General features: G+C 31.0%; 2 protein-coding genes across 8 annotated transcripts in view; one reads left to right on the top strand and one right to left on the bottom strand.

The window, feature by feature from the left end:
- Positions 1-21,645, bottom strand: part of LOC134708348 (CLIP-associating protein 1-B-like) — a 109,586-nt gene extending 87,941 nt beyond the window's left edge. For all 7 annotated transcript variants that reach the window (XM_063568805.1, XM_063568808.1, XM_063568809.1 and 4 more), the window contains exons 1-7: positions 21,586-21,645; positions 16,484-16,774; positions 4,966-5,044; positions 4,282-4,325; positions 1,915-1,974; positions 1,155-1,246; positions 342-417 (exon numbers count right to left, since the gene is read on the bottom strand). In XM_063568805.1, coding sequence (XP_063424875.1) covers positions 342-417; positions 1,155-1,246; positions 1,915-1,974; positions 4,282-4,325; positions 4,966-5,044; positions 16,484-16,660 — 528 coding nt within the window. In that variant the 5' untranslated portion in view covers positions 16,661-16,774; positions 21,586-21,645. The remainder of the gene's footprint in view (positions 1-341; positions 418-1,154; positions 1,247-1,914; positions 1,975-4,281; positions 4,326-4,965; positions 5,045-16,483; positions 16,775-21,585) is intronic.
- Positions 19,273-19,923, top strand: LOC134706090 (uncharacterized). The gene has a single exon (XM_063564799.1). It carries the CDS (start codon positions 19,273-19,275, stop codon positions 19,921-19,923), a length of 651 nt encoding a protein of 216 aa, XP_063420869.1.
- Positions 21,646-27,703: the final 6,058 nt, after the last annotated feature.

Below are 27,703 nucleotides of genomic sequence, written 5' to 3'. Positions count from 1 at the left end.
AAATAACATAAAATGCACACTATTGGGCGTTATATTCCCAGTGCATTGTTGTATGGCCACACAAAGTTAGGCCTAAAAAATTATAGTTCGTTGTCATCTTTCCAAACTAACCCTAAATTTTCATGCTTTTTCACATTTTTTTTGTTTAGCATCGTAAAAGACATTTTGGGTGAAACATGTATATTGATATCCATAAAATTTCTTTGTATTGAAAAAAAAATTATAATTATTTACACAACTTGATTTCCTTTTTTTTTTTTTTATGCACACAGACTGGAAACAAGCATATATTTTATTGGCCTGAGTACATTATAGATTCCAATTTCAATGTTAACCAATACCTGTGAATTCTGGTCTTCTATTAATTTGCATATTGAAGGAACGATTTTGTTGAGAGATAAACATCTGGCTCCATACCTGTGTAAATAACAATATCTCATTAAGGTGACAGGTTATAAATAAGAAAAAAACAATTTGAATAAAATTGCAATAAACATCATAATGTACATCAAAAAATTATATACAAACTGTGTCACTGACACTTTATGTTCATGATAATAATCAAAATGTGTTTTTTTACTTCTTTCCTATGTGTACTTAAAAAATGTCCTGTATTTTTTGAACGACCTTTACTGGCTATACAGCCCTTGCATGATTGGTATTTTTCTGTAATTCCTCTTTTCCTTTTTATATATTATTCATATACAACAAGGACTCAAAAAGTGAGCTTTATTACCATTAGTTCCTGTGACATTTACCATTACTATACCTCTACAATCCATTTAAAAATAAGTGAAAAATTCACCTCTACAACCAGGAGTAGTTCAGTTTAACAATATGGGTTTACAATATAATTCCAGAGACTAAAATGAGGAATGCAGCTATCAGTAGTCACTAAAAAACCATGCAAGTCATTTTGCTACATCTATACTAATATTGAAGGCTCGACAAAAAAAGGGAGAGCTAAAAAATTGTCCTTTCCCCAAGTATCTACAACTTTTGATACCTTTCCTGAAATTCTCCAGTCATAAATTTAACTAAAATTTATCCTACAACAACAGTTTATATACTTTCTGTTACACCCTATATGCCTGCGAGTTCACAGGTTTGTTCAAGTGATCATTAAAATTAAGAGAAGAATTCTGACGACTTACAAGTTTAATGTATTCTGTAAACATATGAGTACCCCTTCTCTTACATGCCATAACTTGTGGTTGAAGGCTCCCATCAATCTTTCAAACACAAACTGCAAGAAGAAATCAACATATATGGTTTTCAATATATTTCATCTGAATTGATTTTTTTTTTATCAAACTATGAATCTTACATGTAGGTAATGTATGATAACATATTAAAATACTTAGCTTGTAAATGGTACAGGAATGGAAATACTTGTACTACAAAACAGATATCTCCCTAAAACCAATGTCCGTGGAGAGTGAGAGGTCCCACTGATGCTGACCTAATGTGGACCATCATTCAAGTTAAATATCATACTTCTTACAATACAAAGGATTAAAACATTGATATAAACTAACAAGAATGTGTCCCTTCATCCACAGTATCATTTTCTATGTTCAGTGGATTGTGAAAACAGGTTAAAAACTCTAATTTGAAATTAAATTGGAAAGATCATATCATAAGGAAAATATGTGTTCAATCAAATAAAAGCAAAACTAAGCCTTAAATATGGATGTATATTTAAAATATATTCCTTTATACTCATGAAGATAAAAAATTTGCATTATGGATTCTGGCTTTCAAAGTTCAAAGTTAGCTCCTACTAGAAGTTTAACCATGAATATTTTAATCAAGTTGTTGATTGATACCTATTCAATAATATTAATCTGTTGATAGAAAACATTTAAAATCTTCTTTGCATCAGTTCAGCATAGAATACTTAAGAAAAAGTACCTGAGGTGATGATCCAGGCATCATCAATTTCAACAATAATTGCTGTGCTTGATCTCTGACCTGCAAAACATAAATTTTCTATGCTTAAAATAAATTTCTTTCACAAGTTGTTTACCCTTAAATATCTTTTTATTCAAAACTATAACATATATGTAGATGTTCTGTTTCACTATTTCCACTATTTTAGCAAATTTAGTTAAAAAGTACATTCAATAACTCTATTGATTATGGGAGATAACTCCTTTTTGCTTATACTTGCACAAACATAGTTATCTCCCATTTGCTTAACAATTACCATGCAGTTGCTCTTTTCTATTTTAAGAAATATAAGACTTCTTGTGACTAAAAATTGTGATCTTAACATTTAAGAAAATACTTTGAGTTTTCATAGATTTGATAATTCATATCATTCATTTTAAATTTATTACAAATTGCAAAAGAATTTAATTACTGCCAATCATAAAATTGCCTTTTATAATGATGAGGATGACATTTTCAACAAACATATACTTAGGTTAAAGACAATATCATTATTCATATCATTATTATAGAATCTTATTGACACAATACCAATTCTATCTATAAAGACTCCTGTAAAATATGAAAAATAGCCAATTCTCCAATACAATTAAGATTACCTGACTGTATTACTAATGGCTTTTACTATTAACGAGCAAAACTCTATACTTCAGATTCCTGACAGGACCCAGAAGGAGGAGAACTTTATACTTGTTAAATTCCAAACAAGTTGGAATAAGATAAACCCCCACCCTTCTCTGAGGGCATTCAATTTATAAATTAATAATAATTCGCCTTCTTAAACAAAATTAGCATTCATACATATTTGTTGGTTTTAAAAGGGGACACTCTGTCAAGCAGGGTCTTTTATAGCTGACTATACTTAATGTGTTTTGTTGAAGGCTATACAGTGACCAATAGTTGTTAAATCATATCCACATTATTTGGACTTTGGTGGTAAGCTGTCTGACTTGCAATCATACCACATCTCCTTATTTATTTTTCTTGGGGGTTTTCTGGGTTTGAGTTTACCACACTTTTTGCTTTTTGCTTGAAAATATTGATTTGATATTTGGTGTATTATCTGAATTGGTTAAAACTTGACAAGAACAAAGTCCCTGCCATTTTTTTTTCAAATCCTGATTTTTTATTGGATATATAGGTTCTGAGTCAAGAGTACAATGGCTGTACCCTGAAAACAAATAGCTTCAAACTGACTCTACAAATCTATAAATAGAACATTGTTTACAGGTGATATTGTTTCACCTGATGAGATATGTTTATCCTTTAGTTATCTAAATGATAACACTTGATGTTATGTAATATACATTTACAAATTAAATCAGAGCCCTCAAACACTGTAACTAGTTTTCAGAGAACTTTATCTTTGTGATAAACAGAAAATCAATTTGCCTTATCAGCCAGTTGTCTGATATATCTTTTTAGATAATCTAAAAACAACTTAAAAATATATTTTTCCTACTCATCTTACATCAAGTTTCCTCTTCAATAAATCATTTAACCTTAAATTTTGACCTTTTTTTTTCTCTGGCTCAGGGTCAAACAAAAGACTGAATTGGTAAGTGTTGCTACTCTACTAAGCATGTAGGAGCAAGGAAAAAGACTGTTTAGACCAGAATAATGTGTCTGGGTAATATGACATGTCTTCTGGTTTTCAAGTAAACCAGCCCACTAATAATCCAGCTCATCAGGTTTGTCTAATACAAAACACTGTCATATTGTACCAACATGTTCTCTTACTCAATATTAATCTTAATTTGACATCAAAGTTAAACAGCTATCCCACAACACCATCATCATCATCATCAATAGACAATAAGCATGTACTGTTTCCCACTGAACATTTAGCAGCAATTTGTGTAATCAATTAATTCAATTTTGCAAAACCTGCATTATATTTATCAGAAAGAAAGACTGATTTATCCAAAATTGTTTTTCTAACTTTAGGATCCTCAATGCTCTCCAACTTTGTATTTGTTTGGCTTTTGATATTAGAGTCACTGATGAGTCTTATGTAGAAGAAACGTGTGTCGGGCGTACTAAATTATAATCCTGGTACCTTTGATAACTATTTGGGCACATCTTCAACAGAAATCCATCAGATATAGACCATATTTAAATGAATAAGAACATGAAAAATGTAAAAAAAACTTTTGGAGATTTAAATTTACCCAGTCAACTGAGAGAACCTGCATGATGTGGATTAAGAATTTTGTTATGGACATCAAACTTCTTTTAATCAATAAAAATGTATAATTACTGTAAATCTATGGTTATCAAGCTTCAAGCCTGGTACAAAGTGATTAAACATTTTGTGTACATCCTTACCTGATCTTTGGAATCTCCCAGTCTGTCCACCACTGCCACCATTACTGTAATTAAACATCACATTTACAGTTTAATCAATGTTTTATATCTTTACACATACATCACTTACATTACCAAATCATTATTCCTTGGAAACTTATGTAATAAAATTCCTGGTTAACTTAGGAGTTAAGTAATTACCAAATATGGTAAAATGACTAAAAACATGTAAGTTGGAATACAAACAATAATTCAGTTTCCGCATGGAGTATAAAACATGTAATCTTATTTTTTACATGTATGTTGTCAAGAGTTTGTGAAGACAGACCACTCAAACGGTCCTTTTTATTTATATGCATCTTCTTTGTTTGTATAATTTAAGGTGTTTGTTGCTGTAAAGCATTTATGTTTTTATATGAAAGGCTAACACAACCGTCTAATTTTCATATTTGGACGAGTTTTGAGTCAACATTGTTATCTCAGTTGACATTATTGTTACCTAAGCTTAATTTCAAAATAATATTTTCCAGGTCCTTTAAGATTGTTATGAGGCCCCATTTCTTATACATCCTTTGCTCTCAAATATTCTGCTTTTACATTCCTGGTAAACTAAAGGTCAATCCTGGAAAGGGCTTCGGAAGCATTAAATTTTCAAAGTATTGTTTTTCTTTTTTTTTTCTCATTGAAATTAATTAAAATAAAAACCTGAAGAGATATGTGGTTTGAAGTCTTCTCCCATCCTGTCTACCATTAAACATAATACTTCTAACCCATTGATGGATATCTGAAAATATAAAAACATACCATTTTATAGTTATGCTGAACAGACTTATAGTAATTGAAAGGGTAAACTTTACCCACTCAAATGAGTTGAAATTATTGTCTTTCAAGATGTTTGGACTTTCTTTCAAAAACAGAACTATACCGGCTGTTACATTTTATATAAATTATAACGTGGTCTATAACTTGTCATAAGACAATACACCAAATATCAAATCAACATCTTCAAGCACAAAGCAAAAACGTGTGGAAAACTGATTTGATAAACTTAAAGATGGACAGAAAGACAGACAGATGGACACAGTACAAGCCTAAAGTCCCCTTCCAACAAAAAAAAAGATGAATTAGGCAGCTAAATCGCCTCTAAATCAAGTTAATTTTTTACCTATCTAAAATTCAATCACATTTATTAGAACATTTATGGTATCACAATGTATACACTTTCAATACTGTATTCAAATATTAACATTTGAAATATATAATACAAATAAAATATTTACACTTAATATCCTATAACCTATAAATATTTGTTAGTGCTTGTTGGGTTAATTTGACATAATAATAAAAAAAACATTGTTAAGAGTTTTAAATTAATGCAGATGGAGTGTTTTTCCTGCCATGTACTACAAGTAAATCAAATAAAATGACAGTTTAATATCATATAAAAAATTATGTCCACCATGTAAACACAATGTAAACTTGATGTTTAAGTGTCAAGTTTTACAATAGAAAACTATAAGCACAATAAGTTAGTCCAAGATAAATCTGCTTCTGATCTGAGACCTGTGTCCTTTTAGAATCATGGTAATCCAAAGTGCAATGCTATGTTGCTTTGCTGTGATGCTTATATACATGAAATTAAAATTGTGTTATAGTTGTTTTGCTATTATTTCTTAACACAAGATTGAACTTTCAAGATGTATTTCAAATTTTTATGTTTACCAAGGCAAGTCTAGTTTTCTTTTCAAAATACAATTATACAAATTCTTAAAAGTACACATCCACTTTCTACCCTGTATTTAAAATTGTATAATTAAAACTGCCCTGGGCTTTGGCTACCGAACTTTACTGTCCTTATATATAATTTACATTTATGTAACAAAATCCCTTACGACAAAATAAATACATGTTAAGTTATTTTATGGTTTATTATTTCACTATTTTCATCGCTTAATGTGGACCCTGTACAACTGGTTCCCTGGTACAAACATTATGGAAGAACAAAAGGCTTAATTTATATATTTATTTGGTTTTTTTTCAAAAATAATAGACAAACCATGAATCATTTTCTACATACACCAAAAAAACAGCTGACTCAGGCGGGTCAAAAATATTAATAGTTATAGGTGTATACTATTTGTCACCAGGTGCAATTTTTAAATTTATGTGTTTTGGGTGAAGGAATACCTATTTCTTACTAAGTTGTATTTCAATTTTTGAAATGATTTCATCAACTGTATTCTTAACCCTTACCATGCGGTACCTGTCTTTTGACGGGCGGACCCTAATAACCGTTATTTGGCTCTAATGGCGTTCCATACTTTTAGAAGTCCACTTTATGATACTTATTTTAAAAGTTATGCATGTTCCGTCAATCTGAGGCTATCCATATTCACGTTTCTCATGTATAAGTAGCATTTTGAGCACAAATACGGACTTGGAAAATTGAAATTGGCTAAAACTCGGTTTTCTGGAGGGGTAGGCTTCACATCTGTATCTTACACAAGAAGTTCAGAGGCATAAAACTGGCAAAGACAGTGCAAACCCACAGCCATATAACTACTGATCATTATTATTGTTGAAATACGCATAGGAAACAACTACTTCCGGTTTGGGTCCAATCGAAGTCAAAAATCGGCAAAAATCGTGAAATTCGGTATTTTGGGTCCAAATGACCTTCTGTAGACCAATGAATCAAGATCAGATTCACTCCGACCTAACAACTGTTGGGGTCTATTTGTTCACTAGGGTCCACTCTACACGCAGACTACAGCTGGATACCTTAACCAGCAACCCTGGGTCTTCTGGGTCAAGAGAAGGGGTGAAAAATCGGCAAAATTGACGTTTTTTGCACCTGTTGACCCACTTTGGGGCAAATTCCCGTCAAAAAAAATCCGCCTCCTCAGCCCGACCACCCCACCCCGTGATCACCTATATTAGATTTAAAGAAATCAATATGCTACAGCAACAGGGCTAAGCTCATTTGCATATAATTTGCATATTTTTGCAAATAAACGAAAATTAGACATTTTCTAAAAACAATTCCGCATGGTAAGGGTTAAGACCTGTTTGTGTCCTTCTGCTGTTGTTTTTTCTATGGTCGGGTTGTTGTCTCTTTGATACAGTCCCCATTTTCATTCTCAATTTTACTAAGAACTTTCACTATAATACTTGGAAGTACAAAGAAAGAACTATGCATGGAAACACAGTAAGATTTTACCCTCACTTAGACATCTGACAACTTTAACAGCAGTTTTAAATTAAGCAAGGTTATTTACAAGACGTGCATTACTTGCATAGTTTTGAAAATCTACTTTGAAAATTGGCATAATAGTTATGCAGATTTCAGTTTTATGAGGTATATTTGATTTCAAGTGGAAAGATACTGCTTTCATCTCACAAGACAATTTCTGCAAATGATTTGTGTTATTTTACTTTAAATTCCAGTACTAATATACAAATGTAATTACAAATAAGTTTATTGATATTTCAAAGATCTGTAAATATAACAATGGAATAATGTTGTTTTTTTAATTGATAGAAAATGAATGAAAATGACAATCACATTTTCAGTAAAAGGCGCTTCATGTAAAATGTGTTTTTCATTTTGTTTTTAAAACATTTAAAAGTTAAACAGCATTCATTTCTATGAAAACTTAAAACGTGTATTTTTTCTATGTATGTACACATCTATGTATGTAATATACCACATTTGAAAATCAGGGGACTTCTTTTTAGGTGACAATTAAATGAACAAATTAAACTAACTACATACATATGTACATAAATGTCATTCCTAAAGTCAACAAACAAAATAATAAATTGTTTCATCTGTCTACATACAAGGTTTTCACAACATTATTAAACTATCTGTTTATGTATAGATTAAAAGTAAGATCAATGACCAAATACATGTACCAAAGTTTTATTATCAAAGAACTTTTACTTAGACCAAACATATTATAATATCTTATCTAATGTTTGTCAACAAAAAGAACTTTCTTCATAAGACTTGACCACTATGTTTAGCCTTATTGTCACTGGGGCATGAACAACAACAGTATCTCTTGTAGTGTCCTGCCTATTATATGGTGGTCACCACCTGTGAGAGAAATTGACTTATATATTCTCTTTTACAGGTATTTCTATGGCTAGGAAAATGGTCACCCTGTGCACCTGTGTGAAAGTTTGACTGTTTAATTTCTCATTTACTGGTTTTGTATTTCTATGGCTAAGTAAATGGTCAACACCTGTGAGAATGTTTGATTGTTTGATTTCTCATTTATATTAGTATACCCAATTAACACTGACAAGTTTCTCATCTTAACATGTCAAATGCTTAATAAGAAGAAAACATGCACATGTAACTAATAACACAGAAAACATGTACGTATATATGTGCATGTTAATAATACCGAATAATTACCTGACTGATAAAACACGTTAAAAATAACTACATGTCCATAAATATTGTATTATTGTTCAGGGCTGTTCCAGTAAAAAATGTAAAGGACAAGAATGTGTCCATAGTACACAGATGCCCCACTGCACTTTCATTTTCTATGTTCAGTGGACCTTTAAATTGGGGTCAAAAATCTAATTTGGCATTCAAATAAGAAAGATTATATCATAGGAAACATTGTTACTAAGTTTCAAGTTGATTGGACTTCAACTTCACCAAAAACTACTTCAACCAAAACTTTAACCTAAAGCAGGACAGAGGGACAAACGGATAAACAAACGCAATGACCAGAAAACATAATGCCCCTGTACTATTGTAGCCTTTTTTTGTGTAGGTGGGACATACAAAGGGGTGGGTGGACAGTACAACACTATTGTAGCAGTTCCCCAATACATGTATCTCATGGATGTCTGTCCCCTTATTTATCCATTCCCCTTTTTTTTAAGTCCGAAAACCTTAGCACACCACATATGAAAATATCTTTATATAGATTCTAATTTTTAAATATATATAATATTGTAATTTGAATGAATGGGTGGACCACATGTCTCAACATTTTACATACAAATGTATACCATACGTCTTTTGTCATGCAGATGCACTATTTACACCAAGGTGATCTTAACTTATATAATTTGATATCCTGCATGTGTCATGCTTTTAGAACTCCTCCCAAATTATAGAAATCTATATACATGTATCCTTTTACATTAATTATATATAACCTTAATATCTTTGCAAAAAATGATGGGTGTCACAAATACATTAATATAGTCATGATAGTGTTGACTTTTATATAATCACATTAATATTATCTACAAATTACATTATCAATAAACATAATAATTGCCCATACAAACAATTTGTTTATCTATTTATGAGGAAGTGTAACAGGTATTGACAGGTATTATGATAGATAACTTGTTATAACACCAAGTGTAATTATTACATGATCTCCTGATCTAACACCTTGACCTGCATTCCATCAGACAATCTACCTCTATGTCCTGCAGGTTTTCCTGATTGCATATTACATATATACCCAGACATGCATAACATGTGATTGTTTACATATCTTTGTTCATTGGTTATGGATGGTTGTCTCATTGGCAATCATATCACATCTTTTTTTTTTTTATAAATATAAGGTCTATTTAATATTTCAACTGCATAACAGAGGTATTTCATAGTATTTTTTAAACGCCAGAAATAATTTGTAATGATTACCTACATTAAATGGATCTACTTGTAAGCAATGAATTAAGTGACAAGTGCATGAACTACAAGTGTACATTTATCTGATTAATATTCAAAGCAATTAAACTACAGGTGCTAGTCCTAAATAAATATCAAAAGATTATTCAAGTTACGCTTAAACTTAAAAGTAGTTCTTGGGAAAAACATGAAGAATAGTTCAATGCTTTTAAAAAAGTATTTTCCAGGAAACAATAGTTGACTAAATAGCCTTCTCCTTCATGATTTTGGTCATATATTTTTCTGTCAATGACAAACGAAATTACATGAATTGAATATTTTTTAACAATGTGTCCAATAATTAGTCTGCTTTTAAAAAATTGGAGAAAACACTGTGTAGATTAAAAAAATTTCCGATGTAACTTTACTGGAAAACAAAAATCCCTGTTTTTTAAGAAAAAGTTGGTTTTTTTTGTTACCACAGTCAAATTTATTGAGTGCCAGTATACACACAAAACCTGTACCCTATAGCATGAGAGCTATGAGAACTCTACACTTTGGCATGTTTAGTTTTAAAACAGACAGAAGTTATATCCACATACACACTAATCAAATGCTCAATTACATCTTATCACAAGTTAATCTAATAAGCTTGAAATGTATCCCTCCAATCTGTCTATATAAATGGTCTGTGGGTAAACAAATTGTATTTGTATTGACATTTCTACAATTATTAAAATGATAATTCTACAGATAATCATATCTACATGTACTACAAAGGGCGACTATTAATAGAATTTGGTCAATAAACTAACCCTGTAATGAACTATAAGAAAATACTTATGATTATATAATATATTTAATGTTAAATATATACTTCTTTTAATAAAGACATTTATTTAAAAATAATCATAACATATTAAGGAGTGAAAACATGAGGTATAAATGAGTATATACTTTTTTAAAAGACAAACAGTTATTCATAAGACAAATTTAGTTCTTTATATAAGAAGATGTGGTATGAGTCATAATGAGTGCCAGAGACAAATCTCATCCAAGTCACACAAATTATAAAAGTAAACTAAGTCAAGAGCCTGTAATTCAGTAGTTGTGGTTTGTTTATGTGTTACATATTTATGTTTCGTTAATTTTTTCTACATAAAATAGGCTGTTAGTTTTCTCCTTTGTCAGAATTGTTTTTACTTTGTCATTTCTGGACCTTTTATAGCTAACTATGCGGTATGGGCTTTGCTCCTTGATGAAGGCTGTGAAGTGACCTATAGTTGTTCATTTCTGTGTCTTTTTGGTCTCTTGTGGAGAGTTGTCTCATTGCCAATCATACCACATCTTCTTTTTTATACTTTATATACTTTACACAAAAAAATAAAGATTGAGACCTGAGCTTAAGATTGTTGGTGTCCCAGGATGTTTTTACTGACCTTACCATTGGTACATTTTAGCTCAACTTTATGACAAGTGAAATGGAGGCAGGGCAGATCCAGCAATTTTTAAAAGGGGGTTCCAATCATATGTCTCCAGTCAAATGTATTGATCGTCAATAGAAAGGGGGTGTTCCAAACCCCTGCCCCCCCTGGATCAGCCACTGTGAGGTAAAATGTTTCAAAATAAAATTATTCAATTATTAAATTAGAAGGGTTAATTTCAGAAATTCTGTAGGATTTTGAATTCAAACTTATTACTGCCACCAAAAAATTATGTAAAATGTGCAAATTTATTACAAGACTGCTGAACATATTCTGCAGACTTATATATATACATAAGATAACATTTATTTCCTTTATACAACATCCTAATTCAGTAAAATGAAAAGATAGATGTCATTTTGTGCATACATGTACACAGTTTCAAAGGTCATGGATTCCTTGTAATTTCGTTACTCAAAATAACAAAAATATAATGTGATGAACAAGAATATTCAATTAGCAGATATATATTTGGTATTATTCACCTTTATACAAGTTATTGATTGTAAAATTGTTCTAAAATAAACATACTTGACAGGTTAATCATGTACCCTTTATGTCTAATCAAAAAGAGGACACAGTATTGTTATAAAAGTAAACTTCAAGGAACATTATTTCAAATGTTCTCATTTCTTTATCAGTGATGTCCCAAATTTTTTTAAATCCCCTAAAAGTATGATTTTTATCTTCTTTTTTTTTTTTAAAAAGATTGTTGTAAACATTGTAAAAGTAAAACGATATTGCACTTTTATTCCTTTTTTACTTTCAGTTAAAAGGATTAATTACTGTGGCCCAAAATGACAAATGTAAAACAATTCAAACCAGAAAACTAACAGCATGATTTATATATGTAACAAAGATGAACAAAATACAAATATGATACATGTATAGTACAGCAAATAACAACAAGCACTCAATTACAGGCTAGCATGAAGTATTATAAATAATATATGGGAGTCACCATGGGTAAACATGATTGTATATTAGAACTTAGGAAAGGCATTCTTAGTTACTTTTTCTATTGTACTAAGTGTGACTCTTAATTTATTCCATTCATCTGCAATATGCATTTAATTGTTTGTTTTTGATGATATAATAAGCTACATACATATGTATGACCAAGAATTATCTTTTGAATTCAAAAATAAAGTCATAAAGTATATATAAGAATACTCTACAAAAGTATATCAAGATAGTAAAGGATTAACCTGATTAACTTAATCCCGGTTGGTCTTTCATACAGATACAGGTATTTGACAATTGTGTACCTGTGACATATCTTATCAGACTAAATATTTTGACAATCCATTTGTGTGTCAATGAAATGCTTGTTGATATAGATATTTATACATGTATATTCTACCATTTTATACATAACCACCTGTTGTTACTTTTTGTGGTAACTTTCAATAAAAATACTACATTGTTGTATTAAAAAATGCATGTACATGTTTGGTATACAAAATAATATACATTGTATTTCATTATTTTGAAAAAAGTCATGAGAACTATATGTTGCTGATCTTATAAAATAAAATAAAATGAAATTTTTTGTCTTAATGAAATCAAAGTACTGATTTCGAAGTTCTGAATATTTTATTACAAAAAAAGTTCTACTATGGTTATGAATATATACATTTGATCAAAATAGACGATTTAAAACATTTTAAATAAAATTCTAAACATATTGTTTGTGGAAGATACATTTCATTTTCAGGGTACATATATGCACATTTAATCTTATGTCAATTTTGGCATTAGAAACAAAATTAATTCTACATTTGTTCTGAGGGTGTGATTTACAGAATTCTGAAAATTGTATTATGATATATACAATGTATTATAAGAAGTAACAGTTCAATGAAGGTCAAATTCTGAATGATGTGTTCAAGTTTGATTTTTTCACTACTTTAAAGAAGGACATGGATTGTACATGTTCAAACATGCACAAATAAAAAATATTGGCAATTATACCACATCTTCTTTTTATAGCATTCTCAACATGCTCAAGAATGAAAGAATGATTTTGAATGAAAACATTTTTTTTTAAACATTTGTCTTCTTTTCATTTTTGTACATGTTGTACTAAATGAGTGTATTATCCATAACTTTTAAAATATGATTTTTGATCAAATTATTATCTGTGATGTTTTTCTCAAAGAAAATTTGATAACTTCACCTTACATCCTTAGTTATGTATGTTTTAATCTGACCAGTCATCTTTCAGACAGCTATATATATAGTTGCTTAAAACACTTTGAAGAATATAATTCTTTGGTATAACCAATATAATATATATCAGAATCTGAAAAAAAATCTGAATGGGATTACCAGTACCTGATATTTTGGAAAAATTCCATGTATTGATTTATAGAAAATGATATAGCACAGCTGACCAAGTAATAAATTACATTTTTAACAATTGCAGAAGAATTTATGAAACTGTATATATAAATTTACTTATATTCATCAATTTATTTTACCATACATCATAATACATGTATACAATACAGCTTCTTTCCGTTAATATAAAGTTGAATAGTTTCCCTGAACATGCTTGAAAAGATTGGTATAAGAGAGGTCTGTTTAGGTTAGCAGAAACACAGGTGCATGTACATGAGAATGCATAAATCATGATAAATATTGTTGAAAATCACACTTTTTAATTAACAAATGCATTACATGTAATTAAAATAGCAACAAGTCACAATAAAAATAAAGTCAATATTATTTACATGTTATTTAAAATATGTACAGCATATACTGTACAGTGTATGTACTACAACTATAACTATAATATATACATGGATAAGGTCTCTGCACAATGCTAGGCGGTGTTGTCGTAGAAGTTAGGAAAAAAAAAAGTGCAGGTTCCAGCCCCGGCGCCGGGGAGGAAGTTACGAATCAAATCTACTCTAACATCGTTAGATTGATTTTCTAGGCACTTTATAATATATACATGATATATACATTCCAATTTGAATTGTTTTAAACTACATTTTGGGGCCCTTCATAGCTTGCTGTTTGGTATAAATCAATTCAAGGCTCTGTGTTAAAGGCCATACTTTGACCTATAATTGTTAACTTTTTATACATTGTGACTTGGATTGACATTTGTCTAATTGGCACTAATCATGCTAATACCACATCTTCTTTTCTATAATGTATTTGTGCATACATTATTGTAAAATATATAGTACATACATGTACATGTATATGTCATAGCACCTAGCATCTATACATTTTTCTCCATAATCTGTGTTTCATCACAAAATATTGATAGTGGTGCATGTACATGTTGACTGAACAAAAATGGTCAGCATAATTTTGAAGGATGTGAATTATATATAAAGCAATTTTAAAGTCATGTAAGTAGAGTCTTCACAATAAACCACACCATATTTAAGTGAAGTCTGAAGGTACTTTTAATTTTATATTTTATAGGAGGGAGGACTAGGTCCCATCACCACTACACATAAACCCAAGGAAGAGAAAACAAAATAAATCTTGTAAATATTTTGTTAGAACCAACACGTAGCCTCTTTTTAATTGTTTTCAGTGCAGTATTTGCTTTTCAGATTCATCAAATGCATATAATATATGTACATTTGTATTATTCACAAAAAGTCATCAGTTCAATGTAGTACATACATTAAATGAACATATATAATATACGTTTAATGTACAATTTGTACCTTGTAGACCAATCCAAAATTCATTTGCTTTCTTATTCAGGTATTTTATCTTATGAATGAATAAAAAATTATCTACAGAATTAACCAAGGGTGTAAGAATGTTTTACATCAATGTCTTGATCTTTAAATATTTTGTCCTTTTTCATTCAATGTCATTGATATATCACAAGCAGTGTATTTAAATTGCAATCTACATCATTTGAAAAATATCCATGATGACAAAAAGTTTTGTCCTTTTTCAGTTTTAATTTTTTGCATGAGCAATCATGATAAAAAATATGATTAGCCCTTGTCATTGCCCTGTTATACTTGGCTAAATTTATAGAACTAACGAACAAGGTCAAATTGTAATCTTCATTGAAGTATTTGTAACCATTAAATACTGCAGACCTTTACATGTTTTTACAATACATATGATATATACATGTTTAGCTACATATTGTACTTGGTCACTGGACATGTAGAAGCATATATATATAAGCATGTAAATAACCAATACAGCTCATGTATTTTTATTCCATCATAACCTGCACATTGTTGGCAACCTTTACCTGTCCACTTCAAATTTGACCTCATATATTGTAAACAAGTAAGCACATGTAGAGCTATAAATGTACCCATCATTTGCAAAGCGAAATTTTCATTTTTTGAAAGGACAAAATTAACAGGTACATGTACTAATAGGGCCATAATAAAAAATAGGTTTGTTTGCCCAAACGCTACCTACCCAGAAAAAAGCTGCCTACTCAAATTCTTTTATTGTCCTGATTTGAAGAAGTTTTTTTTAATCAAATAGGCATGAAGACTAATAAACATTTGATACTTCAATTTCTTTTTTTGAAAGAAAAAAAAAGAAAATGCCTACCTACCTACCCACTGTCTCAACCTTTGGGTAGGGTTTGGGCAAACCAAAATATTTTTAAGTGTGGCCTAGTTATATATAAAAAAAGAAGATGTAGAATGATTGCCAATGAGACAACTCTCCACAAAAGACCAAATGACACAGAAATCTTACAACTATAGTTCACCTTACAGTCTTCAACAATGAGCTTTAACTTGAAATGACTATATATACATGTACTTCATTTTAACTTTGGAGGATAGTAGTCTCATTTGGTAATCATACGACATCTCCTTATATGCCTTATTTTCATTTTTTAATTTCTTATGTATTTATATAAATGTAAGATTTGCATTCAAAAAAACTATAATATCGTTCTAGTCTATGTGTATACATCTACATGTAGGTGATAGCTTTTTTTTAAAATGTACATGTGTACAACCTTTCAGAATGCATCAAAAGGGCATACATATACACATGTACATGCATGTAGCTACCTACATGTAGAAACTGAACAAAACAAGATGTGTATTTTTATCTAACTTACCTTATAATTACTGCAGTTAACCCATGCTACAAGGCCACCGATTAATTCATCTATGTCTATACAATGTATTGAACTGTAAGGATCTCTTAAATGTGACACTAAGTCTGAATGAGTCTGCACTCGCTTTCTTGTATCAGATGTTGTTATTCCAAGGGTAAAATCATCCAGTGTAGCCATTTTGCAAGAATTTAAAATTTAAACCGATTTTTCACAGAAACAAATTTAATCCACTGATTATCTAGTGCAATTTACATGAATTGTCTGTATCATTATCAAAATCATCTTAAGATCCTGCAATGGAAATTAAACAAACAAATGTACTTCCCTACCATACATACTAAACAGAAATAGTTGAGACCCACTACATACTATGTTTAATCATTGGTAATGTAATTAATGTCAGTGGTTAATGCCAATACTTTAAAGACACACATAACATAAAAAAAATCACTTTTATAAAAGTGGCTTGAATACTTATAAATGTGAGATGAGGAAACTGTTATGCGTTGGGCATTTAAAACATATCATACATGTAATTGTTTCATTTTAATGTTAAAAAAAATATTAAAGATACAAAAAAACATTTTTTTTTTAATTATTACTTCTAGCTACAAATGTATAGACTCAGCTTCTGGAATTTGAATCTTGATCATGTTGATAGTCTATCTAAGCCACATTTGATTCAACTAGTCAGGACCTCGTGCATGTACATGTATGTAATGAACTGTTTTATAATTGTCAGGACTTGCACAAAATGTATCATATGTACATGTAAAGTTTTAAAATGTTTTTGTTTTTCAATTTTACTTTACACAAGTGATGTGATTATAACGCCAAAGGGCTCACGCTAGCAGGCAACTGGGTGATAGTTGCTTTCCCCTTTGTCTCTTCTCTTTGCTCACCCTTCAAAGCCGAAAGCTAGACGCCCTGTTGTTTAGTCGCTTTCATCATAGGACATTTTCAATTTTTACAAAGTCGATAAAACATTAATTTTTTATTGATAATTAAAGAAATTCAGACAGAAACATTTCATTTTCTTAAGAAATGAGGTTTTACAGTGTGTAGCAGTTTATTTTTTATAAAAGGACAACTTCTGGAACTTGTTACTCAATCTACATGTACATTTGTAACTTTTGGTAGCAAAAAAAGTTTGTTACTCTTCTTCTTTAAAATCTCACCACTTCTCCCTATCGGTTTCAAAAAGAGAAGTCACTTCTCCCTATGATTCTGATGTAGTGATGTGATACTTGTAACATGAAAAATACATGCACTGATGCAGTGTTGGGATCAATACAACTTGGTCTGCGTGAACACAGGGTTAAGTTAGGATTTTGAGGGCTTTAGTCTTTTTTGCGTACTATCAAATTCAACCTATTTTTGTGTAACAGCAAGGGACCAAGGATGTACATGTATATTACTAGCTTCATCTTTGACTTTGTCAGATTTTTAAGGACTTAGCTACTACTCAGACATGATTTGCAGTTATTGTATAATTTAACTGTATTGGCCCTTATTATGAAAGATTCTGACATGCAGGGATCCAGAAAATTAGTTCACAATTTCTCTTCAGTTGGTTTCAAGGGAAATTCCTGATAAACAAATTTGGATTCCATTTTTTTTAAACAAGGAAACAGAGCATAAATTAACTTACACTGATTATCTCACTGCATAATCATTATCCTTATAAAACATTTGAGTCAATATTTGGATAACATTTCTATGAAGTTAGAACTGTAGAAAATCCTTTTATGAACGATTTTAATGCCTGTATGGAAGTTGTAAACAAATCAAGAATAGTCAATAAATTCATTTTTTACTTTCAGTTTGAAAATGAAATTAAAACGGGAAGTGACACGTTGATAATATACATTGTAAATGTATATTCAAAGCGAGTGTGGTTTCAATCATTTTTTTAAATTTTAATTCTTTTAGTAAGAGATAAATATTTGTCTCTCTCGTTGAATAGATACTGAATATATTTCATATTTTATTATTTTGGTGTCGATAAATAGTTAGGGGAATACTTTCACGTTCACCCTTGTGTAGGACACAGTACAGGAAGCACCTGTTTGACTGTGTGAAAACATTGAATGTTTTGAATAAAGTTTTTGATGAAATTTTATATCAAATATGACGAAAATTGGTTCGAATGACGAATCTTCGACAACTAAACTTTAATAAGTGATTGTTTTAAAAAATATTTATATTAAAAATGCGAACTGTCCGAAAAAACAATTTTGATGAAACCATACTCCTTAGTGTTGAAATGCAGACTGACCATGCTGACTGAATTTCCTGGGGAAAATAGTTGATAATTAATTAATAATTAGCGAATTAGTGACTCATCAGATGACGAGAAGCTGATTAGTTGTAATTACAACTTGTAACGGTGTGTTCCCATTTCGCCTTAGTTGTGAATTCCAGGTAAAAAAGGTAAAAAAAATACTAAGGCGAGATGGGAATTGTACTAAGGCGAAATGTGAATTTAGATGAAAAAATTAAATAAACAAATTAAAGCTCTGTGTTTTTATAACAATATAAACATTAAGTAATTAGGGATTTGTGTCTCTTGGATTATTATTTTAACATTTATTTATAAAAAGAAACTTTATGATTTAAAAAATTGTGATTTTAGAAGAAAAAAATCTATAATTAAACATTATTCAGTATCAATTGTATGAATTTCCCACTGTCTTATTTAAATATATTACAGAAATTTTAAATAAAATAAATAAAATAATAAATATTGTTTTTAAAATTGTTTTAATTATATATAATAAAGATAATGCATGGTACTCTTTGACTTCTTAAAGCTTGGTCCAAATATTAATTTACCAATGATCAGGTCATTAGTTAGCTTTGTCTTCATAATTATTGAATTTGAATGTGCATCAAGAAATGCAGTATCTCATTTCTTTCCAAACGCAGAACTCAAAGGTTGTTTGTTCCACTACGCAAAAGCAATATGGAAAAAGACACAGGAATATGGGCTTCAAACTCAGTATAAAGATGTCCCAGATGTCAACAAACTCAACAAACTCGAAAATGCACCACAGTCAGATGCTTGCACCAAATTAACAGACTATATAGTTCTGACATGGCTAGAGGGCAGATACCCACAACCAACCTGGAACCACCACCAAACAGAAGGACCCAGAACAAATAACCATTTAGAGGGCTGGCATAACAAGTTCAAAAAGAGAGTAAAAACTGCACATCCAAATATATTCGAAATCATCAATGTGTTTAAGAAAGAGCAAGCAGCCAACGAGGTAAAGAAGGTACAATATGCAGCAGGTGGCAAGATGCGGGGAAAAGCAAAGAAGTACAGGGAACTAGAAGAAAGATTCGCAACTTTGAAGGAATCACTACACAATGGTACGAAAGACTATATTCAGTATGGTGATGCAGCATCATTCATCCTCAAACTTGGAAATTAGATGAACTTTGAACATTCAAATGTGTAAATTAGTGTTTTGTATTTCACAATATGAACTTTATGGAAATACGCATGTTTTATGTATTAGTGCTATTTCTTATGCTATTGTAATAACATTGTGCTTTGAATTCAGTGCTGATTGAAATAAAATATTTGTTATGATAGTTTGATATTTGTCTTTATTTTTTCATTAAAGTATGAAATATCCTTATCAAATTTGTCATCTCTACTAAGACTTTGTTTAAAAATATCATACATGAGTAAAAAAAAATACAATTTCAGGAAAAGAAATAACACATTTTTAAAAAGTGGGACACAAAATAGTCTTCTTTTAAATAGTATTTCATGGTAATATTTGACATCAAAATAACAAATATCAACTAATTGCAATACAAACAAAACATAACTTAATTACAATGTTTACAGAAGCTCCCATTTCGCCTTAGTTAATTCTTGTTTACCTGAAAATTTGTACTAAGGCAAACTGGGATTAATTTTATATGTAAATTTTGACAGCTAAGGCGAAATGAGAATAAGCCCTTGTAACACCTGTTGCAAGTGTAAATTAATACCTGGGGGTCATAAACTTGTCAAAAACATAAGGAAAGGTAAATTTATAGTATTTCAATGCGATGACCAATGGCCTGGAAGATGTTGTTCTGCACTCAATAACTGATGATAACATGCCTAGAACTTGTGTCATTATGCTTCACGGGTTTGAATCATTTCAAAATTTCTTATTTATGGTGTTTACATGAAGAAATGTGAATTTGAAGTTGTATACAACTTATTGCTATTTGTCCATCATAACTGGACATCACCAAAAGTTCCCATGAAATTTGAAGTCAAAATATCTGTCACCACAATGGAAAAGCAATTTATACTGTACATATGTTGTATGACATCAAAAGTTCAAGCAGGACAGATGATAATTATAAGGACTAAGGTGTGTTGTGAAGAAAACATAGTCAATAAAGAAATACCAATTTCAAGTTCCAGGATTTTACTAAGACTGACCTCATAAACATTAGCGCTATTTGTCTGCAATTACTGGATATCACACAGGTTCCCGTGAAATTGTGAAGTCATAAAACAAAATATCTGACGCCACAATGGAAAAGTGATTGTTGTATGCGTAAAAAATTCAAGCTGCTGGGTCAGCCGTGATTAGCGATAAGGTGTATATGAGCACTTGTTGACAAGAAGACTCTATAAAGCAATAACTGTTGGTTTTTTTTAAGTCAAATGCAGTTGTAATTAGTAAAACAGGGAAACCAAAATCCCAAGTTTCAGAATCACTGTCACTAATGTCAGTAATGAATGGGATGGAACTTTTACATAATCACCAGACCAAGTACCTTGTTTATATGTTTATGATAGGTGCACTATAGTGAGTATACATTTGACATTTATATTCACATCATGGAGGCTGACATGTCTGAACTGTAATGAGTCATTCCTTTTATTGACAGCAGGTGGCTGTTGTTGTTTGTATCTTTTTATTTTACCGGTGTTTTTGCAAAATTTTGACCTGCTGCATTATCCTGAATAGACTTTTACTGTTTTCTATAGTATGACAACTACTATATATATATAACTGGTAATCCATCGCTTCGAAAGCAAGCACATATCAATAATTGTGACATTTATTTTGTATACCTACCGAATAAAGGACTTCTCGTCCGCCATGATGAATTTCAAATTCATGACGTCAAAATCTCGTCAATTCTCGGAAAAGATGAGATTCATATCTAATTACCGTAAATGTCATAAATCATTCTATTTGAAGTTCATATTGGGCTTTTTAACTCACCGGGGCCTCAAGGGGGAAGCAAGTTAACTCGTACCAACGGAAACTCGTACCATGTTAACTCGTACCAAAAAAGTTAACTCGTAACACAGGAAAGTCGTACCACTGCAAACTCGTACCATCAAAAATATATAAAATATTAAGAATATTTTTTGTAAACTTTTAAAATAAAACTAATGTTGAATTACTTGAATTTTATACTGGATTTTATAGACAAAAATACGAATTTTTTTTTCTAAAAAGCTTTATTTTTTAAGCTGATCTTTCAAAGTAGTTATAATCCAGAAGAAAGAAAAAAAAATGCTTTAACTGTTCCTTAAGTTGAATATCTATATCCAAATTAAATTAATTAATGCTGTAATCCATGATCACACATTGAATGCTTTGTTTACAATTGTTGAAAGCCATGTGCTTTTTGGCGGGAAAATTCGGGAACAGGAAACGGTTACATTTCATTGTAACTTGCTATTTATAAAAAGTAAGAATTTCATTTTGGAAATCATTTTGATTAACTGCTAGGATTTATTCATGAAAAATTACTTTGGAATGATTAAAAATTAAATTCAATAATTATCAGTAAAAGTTTAAAAAAGTCTTTTCATAAGAGACAACAAAGCAAATCTGCCACGGTATTTTCTATCCAAATTTTTATAGACAGGGAACATTAGCTACAAATTGGTCATTGTACTTTCAAATTATATACATTTTACAAACTTGAGAGGTATTGAGTGAAAGTAATTTACATACATCATAAAACACCATTTAAATGCATTTAAATAAGTTGGTACGAGTTAGCAGTGGTACGAGTTTGCAATGGTACGAGTTTTTGTAAAGTGGTACGAGTTGACGTTGGTACGAGTTTACAATGGTACGGGATAACTATAATTCCTCAAGGGCCTCACATCTGAGCTCTTGACGTCCGTCGTCGTAAATATATATACTCATCATAGATACCAGGACTAAATTTAGTAAACTAGTTCAAGAATCTTCTCATCCGAAACTACTAGGCCATATAATATAACTTCAAAATTAGTTTATAAATTGTATTTGAAGTTAAATGATCCATCGACAAACATGGCCGCCATTGCTAAAAATAGAACATATGGGTTAAATGAAGTTTTTGGCTTATATGTCTTAAAAACTAAATCATCTGGCACGTGGCAAAAAAATTTAAATGTTCAATAGACCGCAAGTTCTATCAGACCAAATATTTGCATACATGCAAATCCTTGCATCCTCAGACGAATCGAACAACCCATTGTTGAGTTGCAGCCACTTATATTTTAAGAGCATTTTGCAGTTTTTGGTTATTATTTTTAATATTGTTGAACATAAAAAAATTAGAAACTACAAAAAAATGTACATGACCAAAAGTGCCAATTGACCGGGCCCTTAGTGAGTTATTGACACAAATTTTCACATTTTTTTCTTTCCCATAAGACCAGTAGTTTCAGAGGAGAAGGTTTTTAAAAAGTAAGCAAACATGAATTCTTTTTAACTTCAACCGAATTTTCCTTAGGGTAACTTGTTTATAAATTGTATCCGAAGTTTTGTTCCATTAACAAACATGACCGCCTTAGTTAAACATACAACAGGGTCAAATGCAGTTTTCGCTTTTATCTCAAAAACTATAGAAGTAAGGACAAAAGTGACACCTATCAAAATTAATCTGCACACTAAATAACCTGACGGTAGCCATTTCAATTTACATGGCATAGCTCAGATAATAGTAAATAATTTTTAATCTACTATCCGAGTTTACTATACTGATTTCTATTAATTTTAATAAATTTCACGTATTTTTGTGACAGTTTAATATAAATATACATGAAACGACATGTAATTACTCTTGGCTTTCAAGTCCTAGTTTACTGTTCATCTGCATCGGTCACTGATATCTATCTTTTTAGTAGTATAACAGATATGGATCGTCTGTTTTCAAAAGTGGCGGAGGTCACATAAAAAAGGCTTAGCCTCCAAATACCTATGAGCGAGAATGGCCGCGTGGATTATCCTTCATTCATGCACCAAACTCCATTCGCATCGATTCTTTCAACACAATAGGGAAATTGGTCACAATCGGTAAATTTAAAGACCAGACTAGTAATATATATCTTATTCAAAGATCTATAACCGCGAAAACATGTCCCATCATCGTTCAACCAAGGATTCGAACATATATATCTTACTATACAAATTCTTGATACAACTATTTCACGAATGTGGCCATGATAATTGGACAGTGTTCATTTTGCTTTATATGAGTAGACAGAAAAATCGCGTACAAACCAATTAACAACACGATGCTGTGACACGTTTACTCCAAAGCCTTCAAGATTTGAATGACCTTTTTTGAAACTTTTTTTGGGACTGCAAAAGATGCAATCATGGCTTAAAGGTAAGACAAATCACCAGGGAAAAGAGCACTGAAGAAGTTCAGGCCAATAAATTATACGAATACTTTATTTTAACAATTTGGATTGAACTTAAACATTCAAAATAATATTTCGGATACAAAACTTAAAACATCCTAGTATCCTGGCAGTATACTTCGATTGCTATCTTCATCAATAACGTTGTTAAGCTTCCTTTTTTTTGCGGGAAAACAGTATTTAGATGTTTTAACAAAAAGGAAAACTTCTGACCAATGGGAAATAACTCATAGATTTAAACTGCACAATTGAGCAGGTTCCACTATTCGTTATTCCAGACATTTCAGATTAAATACAACTGGATAATAACGTTTTACCTTACACAAGTATTTGATATTTGATATAAAATCGAATTCCTTAATGTCTCCCAAGAACAACTATAAACAAGTTAAACTAGAGGCTCTAAAGAGCCTGTGTCGCTCACCTTGGTCTATGTGAATATCGAACAGAGGAAGCAGATGGATTCATGACAAAATTGTGTTTTGGTGATGGTGATGTGATTGTACATCTTACTTTACTGAACATTCTTGCTGCTTACAATTATCTCTATCTTGGCCCAGTAGTTTCAGTTGAAAATGTAAGTAAAAATTTACAAATTTCATGAAAATTGTTAAACATTGACTATAAGGGGTAATAACTCCTCAGGGGGTCAATTGAATATTTCGGTCAGGTTGACTTATTTGTAAATCTTACTTTGCTGTACATTATTGGTGTTGACAGTTTATCTTTATCTATAATAATATTCAAGATAATAACCAATAACGGCATTTTTTTTTTAAATTACTTATTCAGGGGCAGCAACCCAACAAAGGATTGTCTGATTCATCTGAAAATTTTAGGGCAGATAGATCTTGACCTGATAAACAAATGTATCCTATCAGATTTGCTCTAAATGCTTTGGTTTTTTGAGTTATAAGCTAAAAACTGCATTTTACCCCTATGTTATAATATTAGCCGTGGCGACCATCTTGGTTGGATGGTCGGGTCACCGGACACATTTTTTAAACACGATACCCCAAAGATGATTGTGGCCAAGTTTGAAATAATTTGGCCCGGTAGTTTCAGAGGAGAAGATTTTTGTAGAAGATTACGGAGATTTACGAAAAATGGTTAAAAATTGACTATAAAGGGCAATAACTCCTAAAGGGATCAACTGACCATTTTGGTCATGTTGAATTATTTGTAAATCTTACTTTGCTGAACATTATTTCTGTTTACAGTTTATCTCCATCTATAATAATATTCAAGATAATAACCATAAACAGTAAAATTTCCTTAAAATTACAAATTTAGGGACAGCAACCCAACAACGGGTTGTCCGATTCATATGAAAATTTCAGGGCAGACAAGACTTGACCTGAAAAACAATTTTAACTAGTGTCAGATTTGCTCTAAATGCTTTGGTTTTTGAGTTATGAGATAAAGTGCTACATGTGAAAAAAACCGACCCACTGTCTACAGTCTCGTAACTCAAAAAGTTTAAATCTTATTTTCACCAAAAAGTATACAGATCGTTCGACCATCATAAGAAACAAGTATGTTAAGTTTCATAAAATTTGGATAAGCGGTTCTCAAGTTACGGTGCGACATGTGGACGCCGGACAGACGGACAGACATTTACACGGACGGACGGACGCTGGACATTTGTAAACCATAATACGACCTGTCAAAAAAGATGTTTGTGTCTGCTTTGCATATCAATTTTAAAAATAATTGTATTGATCTGCATTAGTTTAGAGCAGGGAATGATGACTATATTCGGTATGGGCTTTGCTCATTGTTGAAGGCCGTACGGTGACCTATAATTGTTAATGTTTGTGTCATTTTGGTCTTTTGTTGATAGTTGTCTCATTGGCAATCATACCACATCTTCTTTTTTATATTTTGTTAAGATATACATCCAAATATGTATTATGATATTTACAAGTAGATAGGGCCTGATATTGTCCTATCTCTATGACACATTATTTTGTTACAGTGTCCTCAGACGAAGCCCTTTCATGAAAATATTGTTGGTTTATCACTTTACATAATAAAATTAACGGTCCAAAACTTACTGCACCAGTTGCGCATTTCGACAATATATATGCCTTTTCATTGATGCTCGGGCTAGCATATCTAAAAGTCCAGTACCTTTTTAAAACATTCTAGAGCAGATCAAACAAATAAGGATCTAATCTGTAAAATCTTTGTGATAATAGAAAAGGGTGCTGACAACTAATTTGGAAAAGACACTTTCTTAACTTACTTGAAAAAGAAAACAAAGGTCTTTTTTTTTTAGGTCTATTTGATGTTCGTTTAAACAAAGACGAATAACTTGATCTTCCGTCGAAAGGAGGGCGAAGGTTAGAGGGATATTCAAACTTCAAACTCATAGATCAATAATAAAGTGACAACGTCATTGCCAAAAAAAACCAAAAAGACAAAAAGACAAACAATAGTACACAAAATACAGCATAGAAAGATGAAAACTATGCAAAAAGAATCCTACAAAATTATGGGTGATCTCAGATGCTCCGAAACGGTAAGCAGACACTGCTCCACATGTGCACCAATCGTATTGCTTATTACAAATCCGGTAAATAGTCATAATCGGTAGGTCATATTCGGGATTGTAGTTACTACATAAGGAACATATCCGATATCATCTGTGAAACGGATATTCCATGACGATCAACCAACTCGTGATGGCGTCCGTAAAATTTACGAAGTGATGATTTCAACTTCATCATTTGGAACTCTTGGTGAAATATTTTCCTTGTGAACAGCAACCCTATATCAAAGAAATCATTATAGGAAATACAAGCCGCCTAGAATATCGTAGCAATGGGGAGTTGTAGCTCGGAGATATCTACTCCGTATGCAGGCGCTGCTGTAATGTTGCTACAGAAAATGGAAAGTTCACAATTTGGAAACTGAAATCATCTCTTTTGTCGTAAAGCGTTGTTTTCAAACGACCCTCATTGTCAATTTCTAGATGTAAGTCAAAACTTGAGGCAGACGTTACTGTCTCTGTTGTATCCTCTATCTCTATTTCGATGTGATAAATACTTTCAACATAGTCACCAAATTTTGTATTACTTATTGAGAAAACAACATCTGTATAGCGGACAGTAAAGTTTAATGACATTGCTGTCTTATTTTGTTTCTTCTTAAGAAGTTCCTGTTTGAAGTCAGCCTCGTACGAGTAAAGGAACAAGTCAGCAAAATGAGGGACACAGTTGGTTCCCATGTGGAGGCCGATAATTTTATGAAAAACACGTCCTCCAAACGTAATAAATATGTTGTCGGTCAAGAAATCAAGAATCTTGAAAATGTCAGTTTCAGTGAATATTTTTTTTTAAATCAGAGTGATTTTTTTTACAAAATAGGATGTATCCCTCCCTACGTCAAGATACTCGTATCTACGTGGACCGTTCAATTTGTTATATGCATACTTTCAACACTAAAATTTGTATCATACAGAGAATGAATATACAACACCAATTTTTAAACATTTTGATATATAAAAATATCACAAAGTTTAATCTGTAAAATAA

This window comes from Mytilus trossulus, chromosome 2 (assembly GCF_036588685.1).
Source record: "Mytilus trossulus isolate FHL-02 chromosome 2, PNRI_Mtr1.1.1.hap1, whole genome shotgun sequence".
NCBI lineage: Eukaryota > Metazoa > Mollusca > Bivalvia > Mytilida > Mytilidae > Mytilus > Mytilus trossulus.
The sequence above is the reverse complement of the archived record's forward strand: the minus strand, read 5'-3'. Positions and strand labels throughout refer to the sequence as shown.

Bases quoted from the DNA above. Each gene is read 5' to 3' on its own strand.
- LOC134706090 (XM_063564799.1), top strand. From the start codon at position 19,273: ATGGTACTCTTTGACTTCTTAAAGCTTGGTCCAAATATTAATTTACCA.